Source organism: Carassius auratus, chromosome 16 (genome assembly GCF_003368295.1).
Source record: "Carassius auratus strain Wakin chromosome 16, ASM336829v1, whole genome shotgun sequence".
In the NCBI taxonomy this organism is placed as follows: Eukaryota; Metazoa; Chordata; class Actinopteri; order Cypriniformes; family Cyprinidae; genus Carassius; species Carassius auratus.
In genome coordinates, this window is record NC_039258.1 from 4587607 (window position 1) to 4600116 (window position 12510).

General features: G+C 35.5%; 2 protein-coding genes across 2 annotated transcripts; both read right to left on the minus strand.

Moving 5' to 3' along the window:
* Window positions 1–204: 204 nt before the first annotated feature.
* LOC113116805 (protein ANTAGONIST OF LIKE HETEROCHROMATIN PROTEIN 1-like) lies at window positions 205–2639 on the minus strand. The gene is made up of 4 exons (XM_026285124.1): window positions 2362–2639; window positions 1854–2019; window positions 1509–1624; window positions 205–1135 (listed from the first exon to the last, which is right to left on the minus strand). The coding sequence occupies exons 1-4, from the start codon at window positions 2626–2628 to the stop codon at window positions 329–331; spliced, it is 1356 nt and encodes a 451-aa protein (XP_026140909.1). The 5' UTR covers window positions 2629–2639; the 3' UTR covers window positions 205–328.
* Window positions 2640–5649: 3010 nt separating this feature from the next.
* LOC113116806 (uncharacterized) lies at window positions 5650–7254 on the minus strand. The gene is made up of 5 exons (XM_026285125.1): window positions 7130–7254; window positions 6816–6926; window positions 6587–6730; window positions 6305–6418; window positions 5650–6200 (listed from the first exon to the last, which is right to left on the minus strand). The coding sequence occupies exons 1-5, from the start codon at window positions 7176–7178 to the stop codon at window positions 6007–6009; spliced, it is 612 nt and encodes a 203-aa protein (XP_026140910.1). The 5' UTR covers window positions 7179–7254; the 3' UTR covers window positions 5650–6006.
* Window positions 7255–12510: the final 5256 nt, after the last annotated feature.

Below are 12510 nucleotides of genomic sequence, written 5' to 3' on the forward strand. Positions count from 1 at the left end.
AGAGCTGTAGTTGTATTTTGTTTTTTTGTTTTTTGGCCATTATTTTGGCTAGAATATGGTTCAAAAATGCTGTAGGCAACACAGAAATAAACACAGAATGCTTATCTTTTGATTGATGTAATTTTATTTAGTTTTGATTGGGATTTTTGTGTTTTGACACAAAATTTATTGCAATTTGTGATCTTAAATATTTTGTGTTTCACTCGCTCAAAATGTTTGACATCTTATAGAACATGTTGTTAATAAAATGCTGGTAATAACAAGAAAATAAAAAATAATAATGAAAACATAGACAATGAAGTGGTGTTGTTTTTTTTTAGTTTATCCATTACACATACTGATCTTGCCATGGTACACAGCCAGATGGGGAGAGAAAGTATTCTTTAAGATGGTCACGTTGCTCTTTGGCAGCTATTGTTGGATTTCTCCCTCCTCCCATGTTAACTGACTGCAGGATTCTCTCTTGTCTCCATGTCCCATCGTGGAGCTGATGGTTCTCATCCTCCCAGTCAGTGTATCCAGGTGGAAGGTAGGCATCTGATTGCTTGTGACGTAAGAAATTGTGAAGGCACAGTGCAGCCAAAGTGACAGTAACTGCTTTGTCAGGATTAAGGCAGATGGTTGTGCGGAACACCCTGAGGCGGTTTGCTAGAATTCCAAAAGCATTTTCTACAACACGTCTTGCACGGGATAGCCTATAGTTGAAAATGCGTTCTTCAGGCTGTAATCGTCTGTGGGGGTAAGGCTTCAGCAGGTCATTTCTCAGTGGGTAAGCTTCATCTCCCACAAAACAATATGGCATGATGATGTTGGTGTTTGGTAGAGCCTCAGCAGGAGGAAGGTTTAATTTTCTGTCATCCAAGGCAGCTCGCAAATCAGACTGTGCAAATAAACCTGCGTCTGAAACTCTGCCTTGAACTCCCACATTTGTGTAGATAAATCTGTAATTGGCATCCACTACAGCCATCAACAGAATAGAAAACCTGGACTTGTAGTTGTAGAATGTGCTGCCGCTATTGGCTGGGGGTTGAATGAAGATATGTTTCCCATCTATTGCCCCAAGGCAATGAGGAAATTGCCACTTCATGTCAAACTGTTCAGCAATTTTCCGCCACTGTTCTTCAGAAGTTGGTGTCTGTAAACATAACAATACCACATTAAGAATACACAGCTAAATTGAGATGCTTCTTGAAAATCAGTATGATCCCCTAGAACATGAACTAACAGTGAACCAAACATTTTTAAAGTGTTAACCCTTTTTGTGTGTTAGATCATAGTGCATAAATGTTGACAAATACAACTCTGGATTTTAATGTCTCAGTAAATGTTAAAACTAATATTAACAAAACTTAATATATGTTATGTTAAAGTGTTTTTCATTGTTAGTTCATGTTAACTAATATTGTTAACTACTTTTATGGACTGTATCGTGCCTTTTATATAAAGTGTTACCCTTAAAGGAAGTGGAACAGTGTAATGGGAAGTAGTTTTGGCATATGATTGCAAACCTTCAAATAATCCTCCTTCAAAGTATGGTGTAGGACTTCACAAGTTTCTTCCACAATTTTGCCAATGGTTGTGCTTCCCATGCGAAACTGAAAGCCAAGTGACTTAAAAGACTCACCTACAATAAATAAACATGAGTAAAGAACATTTGTCTATGTGCGAAGCAATGCTAATACATTTATACAGCACATTTTTTTCACAGGATGATAGTCAATTTTAGTCTCTCTCATAAATAAATAAACAAACAAATATATATATATATATATATATATATATATATATATATATATATATATATATATATATATATATATATATATATATATATATATATATATATGACTTACCTGTGGCCAGAAACCTTAATGTCACTGACAGCCTCTCTTTGGCACTGATGCTCCTTCTCATGACTGTGTCTGTTTTGGTGATCAAAGGCTCAACTATGGCCAGTAACTCATAAAACTCATCTACAGTTACCCGTAACATCTCCCTGAAGCCTGTCACGTCATTGATCTGTAGAATAATTTCATCAATTACACATATTGTATTTATGTAAGTCTATTTACAATGCATTTCTACTATACTGATGTAAGCATATAGCAAAAAGCCTGAAGGCAGTTTTCTGCATCATGTTGACTCTGCATCACTGTTCTCCCAAAATACAATATGTATTCCATATATCAAACATTTAGCCTGTAAAAATTATAATACTTAGACTATACAGCAATTAAATTAGTTTAAAAATATATAAAAATGACGTTACTATATGCACAAACTTGCCTGACACGCTATGGTTCTATACTTTACCATATATTCCACAAACACATCAAGGAATGGGCTCACAGAATCACTTACCTCAAGCTGTTTTTGAAGAATAGAAAGTCCATTCTTTTCTCTGCTCCTCAGCCAAACTCTTTGCCATGCCCTACTTTTTCTTTTCTTTTTTATTCTCTCGCTAGCCATTGCTGCCACAAAAAAAGCAATCTCTTCCTCTGACTCCATGTTTTTGGCGCGGAACTTCGTGCGATTGCTTCGGAAATCGGCAGGTCGTAAAATCGTGTCGTATATCATCTCTTCCGTACGATTTTCCGATAAATTCACTCGTGACGTGTGCGTGGACATACGATCTTCCGACCATCCGAATTCGCACCGTGTACGCCCGCCCTTACTCATGGTAAATAAATGTTAACTAAAATAAAAACGTAACTTTATTTCTTAACTCGATGCATTAAAAAATAACTAAAACTGAAAAAAAGAATGTTACATAAAACCCTAATATAAATAACTCATAAGGAAAAAATAAATAATGTTTAGTGACGAACTGGGAATGACAAAAGATTAAGATGACAAATAATGGTAATTCACAGTAAAATTACATTAAATGTCCTGCTAGATTTATTAGATTTTCGCCTTATATAGTAAGGGAACGTTTTAACCGCAGCATACTGTATCATTAAAACGACGACAGTGCATGTTATGGTCATAATATGAAAGCTACTTTGTAAGCGGCAGAGGCGTCAGTCTCGTCTGGCAGCTGATGATCATGTTATACGAATGCAAGCGCTTCGATAAACAAACAACACTTTCTGAACTCTCCCAGACTTGAAGAGCGAAAGTAAATTCTTATCCCTGTCTGCAGAGGCACAGTGTAGATGCCCTGGCTTTCTTAATATTTCATACTCTGATTACACTTCAAATCACCCTGTAAATCCTCTTAAGGCATACAGAATTGTTCAGCGTGTGTGTGTGAGGGAGAAAATGAGTGAGAGAAAAAATAAAGATAAAGAGAGAGACAGAGAGAGGTTAGGTACTTATAAACCCTAAAGGCTTGCTTATCTTTCCGGCACATGCATCTTTGTGTCTCTCGTGCATGTCAGTTTTCTATTTTTTAACGCAGCAAAGACAAAGTAAGCTGCACAAGATGCTGTGACAGTGAAAAGACTTTCTCTGAACCGGCTGATGCAATTCACAGCTCTGAGGAGATTCCTGTGCAACAACAAAAAGACCCAACGGAACCATCAACAACAACAACAAAATAAATCATTATAGCCATTATTCATACACTCCGTCAAATCACTGCAAATAAAAAACAATGTTGCCAATGCAAATTAACCAATAAGCACAACAACAGCACAACTTTTTGGTGCCACTATAACCTAAAGATACACAAGTACATTAAGAATTTCCTGATTGAGCATAAGAAAAACTGTTCTTGGGTCTTCCTTACTATGAGTTTATGTCTTAACGCATAGGATGGAATATTAAACACACATTTTAAATATGGAAATCATTATTAGTCATAGTTATCTTTTAGGGATGTTGGCTATGAGCTTTTATTTACTTTTACTTTTTTTCATTGCTAAATATTCTGCATTAAAAAAATAATTACAAAATAATTAAATAAATCCACAGATAAAATAAATAATCAAACAAACAAACTGTTTAATATGTTAACAGTTCATATAGGTTTTAATATAGATTTTCCTATCTCCTTTTCCTTTAAAAACGATATTGTCAAATTGACACCCCCATGTAACCCCAATACATCAATGATTTAACCCCCGCCCCACCACCACCATCCTGTTCATTTTCTTGCCATTGTGTAAATAACTGTGTCTTAAAGTTTACGTGTCTGTGCACGTCTGATCATTAAATTAAACCAAAAGCATATACCATTTTTAAAAAGGTGCAGAGTTTAAAGGGAACTGCAGGGATGACTCTTCAATAAGTGAGAGCTGAAAACAACATTTGAATTGACTAGACTTTATTAACCTCTACATTGACAAACAGCACCCCCGTGTGGTCATACAAAAAACTACTTCAAATAATCCACAGTAAATCTGTCCAAGTGTGGGGACTGCAGTTGATATTTTTTCATCAATTTGAGTTTATAATCACTGATGGCCGCTGTTGTTGTTGTTGTTGTTTTTTGTTCTAGAAGGCTAATATATCAATTAAGCCTAATATTGATTTAATCTAAAATAAAATAAATAAACATACAGCAGGCTTTTTTTTCAAACACATTTTCTGAAATTGTGATATGCTTATGTACAGCTCGATACAATAATAATAATAATAATAATAATAATAATAATAATAATAATAATAATAATAATTATCTCTTCGATTGCCAAAAGAACACGTGTCAATAAAGTAAAACAATGGCACAAATCACTCAGTGTCATAAGATTAATTATACAACCATTAATTATACTCATTTTTACCTGGATGCAGGGAGTCATTCCCTCTAGCACTCACATGTGTGAAGATGAATTTATAAATTACACTGCCATCAATCCCATTTGTTGTCAGACCCTTGATTAATAGGTATTTTATCGATATTAAAGGTGCTGTGCAGGATTGACACCGAGTGGTTAAACTAGGTATTGCAGTCCAAATTCAAAATATTGGAGAGGGTTTTTTCACTCGGCCCCTCCTCCTCAGACCTGAGGCACACGCAGGTTGCCAGATTGACGAACCAAACAGGAATATGCGCACTTGACGATGAATGAAATGAAATAGCAACTGTGTTTTCCGCCCAACTGGCAACACGGTGTGCCGAAATGCAATTGAGTAAACTGACGGTGGGCGGGTTTTACAAACCAAAACAAACACCGACCTCCCTGGCTGGAACGCACATTTTCTATAAGGAGAATAACTGACTGTAGCATTTTATTTTCCAGATAAACAAGTATGATAACTTAGCATGTTTCTCAAATATCTTATGGTATTTTTATGCTTTAGTAGAGTCAAAATCTTACATACAGCATCTTTAAGTTTATGTTTGCCTGCTGTCAAAAGCAGCTTTGATGATAAACTAATATTTTAAGGTTGATTGGCCTGAATGGTTAGCATGCCTTGTCCTTCCTCTTCAGTCTCAGACCCAAGAATTCATTTGAATACTGATTCTGATTGGTTGGCTTGTAAAATTTGTGTAGTGAATGTAGTCTGTTCACAACTGATATTTGCCTTAATTTGCCTTGCTTTTCACTGACCCTGATGATGTTTCCTTAGGAGCCAAGTGCATTAACACTTGAAATAAATAAATAAATAATAATAATTGTGGATGCAAATGAAATGACACTGTTTGAATAGATACAGTTTCAATGGTTTCAAAATGCTTTATTTCACTCTTTGTTAAATTTGTATAATTCATTTTTTATCTTTATGGTGGACTGTTATATTTAGGTCATTCTTTTTTCAAATCCAGTGTGGACAGCTAGCTGGTGGAGACATGATAAATAAAAACGACAGATGTGCATAGTAATTGTGTGCCCTATCTTACCCCCATTGAAAAATAAAGAATTATCTTCAATTAACCAAGTATGTTTTCCTTTACCAAAACCAGTAGAGAGAAAGTAAAAAAAAGAAAGAAAAAGAAGAAGAAGAAGAAGCACCATCATGATTATATGGAAATATTCTTAATTTACCACTACTACTACTACTACTAAAACTGGATGTCTATAAATCACAGAAAAACTCTAGAGATCCAAAAACATATCAGAGGGAAAAGAGAGAAAGAAGCGGCACCAGCAGCAGGAAGAGACTCTGTTTCAAGCACTGACCGCTGTTACACAGAATTCCTGCACAGCACGTCGTCTGAGCACCAGCCATAGAGCCCAGAGTATTTAATACACTATTCTCACAGATTACACTGTTCCCACATCCTTTTGTTTTTATGCCAGTTATACTTTCTGAAAAAAAAAAAAAAAGATTGTTATGGTATACATGAGAGAAAAATAAAAGTAAACAAGCAGTTCTGTTTATGTAGAATATTTTGAATGGAGACTGTAATAACCTTTTATACTGAAGCACTTGTTCTCATCACCTGAGCAGGTCACAATTTTTGAGCAGTCTCTACTAAATAAGTCACACGTGTAACACATCATCCCGTTGGAATATCGTGGCATTGCTACACACATTATAAGAAAGAATGAAAGAGAGCATATAGGCTAGTTAGTGCAATGCAGAGATGAATCAAAACAGAACTAATCTGAGAAATATTAAAAATAAATTAATGCTATATTTGTACACTACAAAAATAAAATATGGAATACAACCATTGTCATATATTAGGTACCTGGTGCCTCTTCAGTGTTGCAGAGGTTAGTGTCGCAGCATTGGGGATTAAAGATTCTTTCGTTTTGTCCAAGGTTTATGCGGTCAATAACACACAAGGCAGGATCTGTGCAGTTCTTGTTACTGTTATATAATGGACCGCCATCTGCACAGACAATTAAAAAAAAAAACTAGATGAAGATTGTGTAAAATATATATATATATATTTTTCATAATCATGGAATGCTTACTGCTGTATATGGTGACAGAGCCACACTCCAGAGGACATTTTGTTCGATTTTGCTTGCATTCTTCAGATGAACTGTCTTTGTATTTGCAGTGGTAACATCTCAGCGCGAGCACTGAAATATAAAGAGAATGTCATGTAACACACATAAAAAACATAAATCAGTTTTTGACACTCATTAAAATTACATAGGCTACCAAAGTTCATAAGTTTTTTCATATTGAATATTATCAACAACGGCTACAACAATGCATATATAAGCATCATGAAATGTTGAATGGTAAACATAAATAGATACACAACTAAATCATAGCATACCTGTGGAGAACCAAACAGTAATGAGAACCAGAGAGATGAACAGTTTCATGGCTGGAAGATTCCAAGAAAACCAAATAACAGGGTCAAATCGGTACGTGTCTGATTTCCAGAGGTGTACTGTGGTTTTTGAATTGTATCTTTTCCAAACTGTGGCTACGCAAGTAGACAGCAGCATAATTATGCTGAAATCTTAGGCAAATCTAATTCAAATTAGACACATATGGATATGGTAGAAATAGAAAGGAAAACTGAATATTCAAATGGTTGTACTTACTGGAACTGGTTCAGGTCAGATTATCATTACTCCAACATCAGAACATCAGCAAAGACACCCTAGGTCTATTAGATAAGCAGCTCTAGTTTGATTGCTGCAGTTGAACTTTTATGCACTTTCAACTTTGAGTTGAGATGTTGAGTGATGATCTGATGCACAGCCTGCAGAGGCAAATTTGCCTTTCAAAACATGAAGAGGATGCATTGCACATTGCACATCTTATCAATGAGACTGTACCAGAAACATAATAATTGATTATGATTATTCATATGTTGCATAGTTTCTCTTAAAATGACTAACGAATGCACAAACGTTGATTAAAAAGATCACACTTCTAACCCAACACTGACAGACACAGTGGTTCATCCTTTAGAGTTTGTAGGTTTACTGAAAAAAATGAATTCATTTACAGAACATAATTTGGACTCTTTTTAATCATCGTTTGTGCATTATTCAGTTAGTCAATAATATGACAACTCAAAGTCAGATTTTGATTAAAGGAGGGAAGGTGGTAAATGAGGATTTCTCGGAGATGACAGATGTGTATATTAAAGATGGAGTTCTGTGTGCAGTTGGCTCAGATCTGCAGGTAGCAGCTGGCACACGGGTCATCAATGCCACAGACTGACTCGTGCTGCGGAGTGGAATAGACACTCACACACACACATGGAGCTGTCATTCATGGGCACCACAGCTGTGGATGACTTTCATATCAGTACCAAGGAAAATGGAAATGATGAAATACGTTTTGTTGCATCCGTTATTATTCATAAACCTATTTGAAGTAATCATTTTAAGTTTTGAAATAAAATATAAACATTTAAACTAAACACAATTACTGTCTGGAGCCCCTATAAAACTCATCAGTCTCATGATTTTAACTGAGGCCATGTTTGTTAGCAGCTCATTTGGGAGATCCATTATAGGTTGTATATTTAAAACTTTGTTCTACCTACTCGAATGGATTACTCATTGTCCCATTCATAGTTTCCCCTCTTTACTGTGATAAATTTACAGTATTTTTGCACAGAAATGCAAATTTCACCTGCAGCATATTGACATAGTCACTTACATGTACAATCACTTGAATGCCATCTGATGCATTAACTAATAACAGAACTGTAGAAAATATTAAAGAAACCAGTTTACATTTTTTTAAGCACAAAAATCTGCTTTTTGTGTGTTTACAGTGAAAATATGGAGCTCATACTTGAGGTAAAAATGCACATCATTATTATTCAGAGAATGAAACTGAGCAAAAAAATATGAAATATATGCATTTGTATATATATATATATATATATATATATATATATATATATATATATATATATATATAAATGCATATATTGCGGATATTTTTGCTCAGTTTCATTCTCTGAATAATACTGATGTGCATTTTTAACTCAAGTATTTACTGTAATGACACATTATTAACACTAACATCTAAACCTGGCATTCTTGTTCATGACAAAGGTGTCAACTCTTCAAATATTCATGGCATACAAATATGTCTTCATGCTACATGACAATGAGCTCTATTACACTGAAAAACAAAGCGTTTTCTACACTTTAAAGAAAATTTTTGGGATGAAAGGGATCCATGAATGTCAAAAGTCCTTTGTGTAACCACAGATAACAATAAAAAAATTATTTTTAAGGGTGTTGATTTGGTTTATAATACAGAGGTTAGAAACCCTGTGTATCAGCATGGGTCTGCAAAGGATTTTTTAGGATTTTCCCCCAAGGCGCTCTTTTCTTTCGCCCCAGAGTTAAACTTCATCATGATTTACTGTAAGAAGAGTAAACCAGTGTGCAGGTGTTTCTTGTAAATCATTCTTTGAATGCAAAACTGATCAGGCCCTGAGCAAACAGGCCATGTTACACAAGAACTGGCCTGTGCCTTTAAACTACCGATGTGAAGTGACATTTTTACTAATTATATCTGGTCAAAAGACCAAGGGCTCTGCATAAGTGTGTCATAAATTATTTTTCATGTGATTGTGTTAAGAGACTAATAATAACCAGCTATTTTTATGACATGACCTCATTAATTTTTATATGGTAAATTGCCCAATATATAACAAGAGCCCTAGAAAGCCAGATGTGTCTTAGAATGGTCAGAGTTTATTATGATATGCCACTAAAATTACATATTTAGGCAATTTATAACAAATGTTTCACTGAAATACATTTAACAGTGACATTCGACGATTACAAACATGTGAAATATAATTCCACTTGAGGGCAGCACAAACACAAATGAGTTAATGAAGCTGTATTTTAGGCTGCCTATGTTTTCCACTAGTTTCAGAAGGTCACATCAGTGGTTCAACTGAAATTTTATGAAGCTTCAAGAAATAATGACACACGTGTGTGGATGGACTACTTTTAAAGATGGACTATTTTAACAATTTCCTTACTGGGTTTCTGGGCCTTGAACATGGTGGTTGCGTTGCCATCTATGCAGGGTCAGAAAGCCGTCAGATTTAATAAACAATATCTTAATTTGTGTTCCGAAGATGAATGAAGGTCTTACGGATTTGTAATGTAATTCATGACATATTAAATTTTTTGGGTGAACTGTCCCTTTAATCTCATTGTATAAAATGCCTGAATGATAAAATTGCAAGTTTACACTTTTTATGGTTTAGGTTTGTTAATAAAATGTAATATTTGCATATCATGCATATTTAATTTCTGCATCTGCTAATTTTTGTATTGAGTGCTGACTAATTGATTATTTGTACTTTACTGGTCTAATTTTTCATTAGAATACCTGTACTTTAACCCCACTAATCCATCCACCAATCCGCTTTCACATAAAGCTGATTTATTTGCCAGTATGCATGTTTTCCTCAGTTCTACTCAGTTTCTAGGCCCCAGTCTTACCTCAGAAGACAGGATATACTCAGATTAAAGGACTGTCACAACGTCTTTGAGTTCTAGGGGCAACAGTATCAAAGTTGTGGTGACAGAGAGAGACAGAGAGAGAGAGAGAGAGAGAAGCGTGAGGTGGAAGTCACAGAAAAAGACTGTTTGGAAGTGCTTTTACTGTAAGACTATGGTATAAATCATGCACAGGGAGAAAAGGTATAACAAATTGGTCAGTGAGAGCCTCAGGTGGGATAGAACACATCAAGACCAGACTTGACAAATAAAACAAGTATCTTACACTACAACTTTAAATACCCCTCTCCTTTAGGTACTACTAGTTACTCAAAAGAGAATGATGGATCCAAAACCTAAAAGAGCAAAACACTAATTCCTCTCTCTTCCTCTTAAATGAGAAATAAGCTTAAATTAAATTCTTGAAGACTAACTATAGCCTCTCAGCATCCACACAGTCTCCTTTCTTTATTCCCTTCCCTAAAAACCAACAAACTAAGGGTTTTTAAAGCCTCTTAGTAAACTATAGCACCTGCCTTCACTAATTATCCAAATGCAAATGATTGAACCTATTAACCTGGCTTTTACATTCCAAACAGCACCAGAGGAGGTTGACACACAGAGTATAAATGAATATATAAAGGTGATTTTCTTGTACAGACAAGTACAAGTTTCTTGCCTGGGCAACCACCAGATAACAAAACACCATAGCAACAACATATGAATGACCTGGCAACCACAAACAAAAACCGTAACATTGTGGCAGTGAGTTTTGCAAGGCAAGCATCACTCCTTCTGTTACTTTATGTTATCTTTTTCTGCTTGGCAAGCACTGCTGTTTCCTTCAGAAATGCTATATAGTATTAAGAATCTATATATTATAGAGATAGTCAATGGTGTTGAATATAGGATGTCTGTTAAATGGGAAAAGGGGTGGTCAGTGCTTCTGATAGAAATCTATGTGTAGTGCTGACCTTTAGCTTTTTCATTCATGGATGTGAGGTACATCGATCACAAAAATAACTCACAATTTGTGGTTTTATTTTCACCAGCACAGCGGAAAAATGGATGAAAACTGGTTTGTAGCTGTCACCAGTACTAACGCAGTAAAAATCTCCAACCTTTATTATCGAAAAGGGAGAATTGCTAAAAGTTCTGATGCAGACCTGGTCACATGGGACCCAGAGGCCACCAGGTAACTCACAGTAGCCTGTGACCTCATTTACATGCTCTAATGAATAATGAGCCCTGTTTCAATACACAGAGATTCTTTACAGCCAGACATTCAACATGAAGACAGAGTCTACTGCTGCAGCTGTGACATCAAAACCCAGAAAACTAATTCACCATTTCAATTCAAAAATAAGGTCCATGGTAAACGTGCCTGGATGAGACATTTTGTTGTACAATGTAAACTGCACATATGTAGTAACTTACACTAACACAACATTTTCAGAATCAATGCCTTATTGTTACACACCAATGTGGCATCAAGTTGTGACTGTATAATTCAAAATCCAGCCTTCTCATTTCATGGGCTTCAGCTTTTACAAAGCTTCATTTCATGAGTGCTTGAGTTTATTTGTAGTTGAACAAGTCAGCAATGTTTCAGCTTTTTACATCACTTTAAATACGTTTTTTTTTTTTTTTTTTGTTATTCAGCTGAAATGAGCCAATTAGTTGACATATCGTTTTACATTTGTATCCATATACTTTTTTTCGGGGGTTCTCCTTAGTCACATATTAAGACCTGACATAAATAGTAAAATAAATGGGCAAAGTTTGCTTTAAAAGCTAAAAATTCTTTGAAATGTAATGTTTATAGGTTCAAATACTTCAAATATGTTTCTGCATGAATGGGCTCATACAGGTTCTATAGGTGCTGGAAGTACTGAGGCAGATGTTGCCATGACAAAGCATTAACACAGCAGAACGGCTGTAAACACGTGACCATGTATGGAGAAACTGAAGCGTTTTTCCTGCTCAAACATGTCGTTTGTAAAGCTCATGCATGACAGGAGAGGACGGAAACAGCAGACGGCCGTAGGTCTTATGTAATTGGGCCACATTGCTGCTCCTTTTCCCTGTGAATCTGGGCTAGCTCCCTTTAGGCAAATAACCAACCGCCGATGTGAGTTAAGCAGCGAAGAGTAATGTGCTGAAATTTAGTACATAGCAGCGTTGCGTTAATAAGAACTGAGCTCTTGTGTAAGATGTG

Bases quoted from the DNA above. Each gene is read 5' to 3' on its own strand.
- LOC113116805 (XM_026285124.1), bottom strand. From the start codon at position 2,628: ATGTCCACGCACACGTCACGAGTGAATTTATCGGAAAATCGTACGGAA. The intron at 1,625-1,853 runs GTAAGTCATATA...TATTTATTGTAG, and splicing joins ATTAAGGTTTCTGGCCACAG to GTGAGTCTTTTAAGTCACTT. The intron at 1,136-1,508 runs GTTTGCAATCAT...TTATGTTTACAG, and splicing joins TGAAGGAGGATTATTTGAAG to ACACCAACTTCTGAAGAACA.
- LOC113116806 (XM_026285125.1), bottom strand. From the start codon at position 7,178: ATGAAACTGTTCATCTCTCTGGTTCTCATTACTGTTTGGTTCTCCACA. The intron at 6,731-6,815 runs GTAAGCATTCCA...TTGTCTGTGCAG, and splicing joins CTCTGTCACCATATACAGCA to ATGGCGGTCCATTATATAAC. The intron at 6,201-6,304 runs GTTATTACAGTC...TTTTTTTTTCAG, and splicing joins CAAGTGCTTCAGTATAAAAG to AAAGTATAACTGGCATAAAA.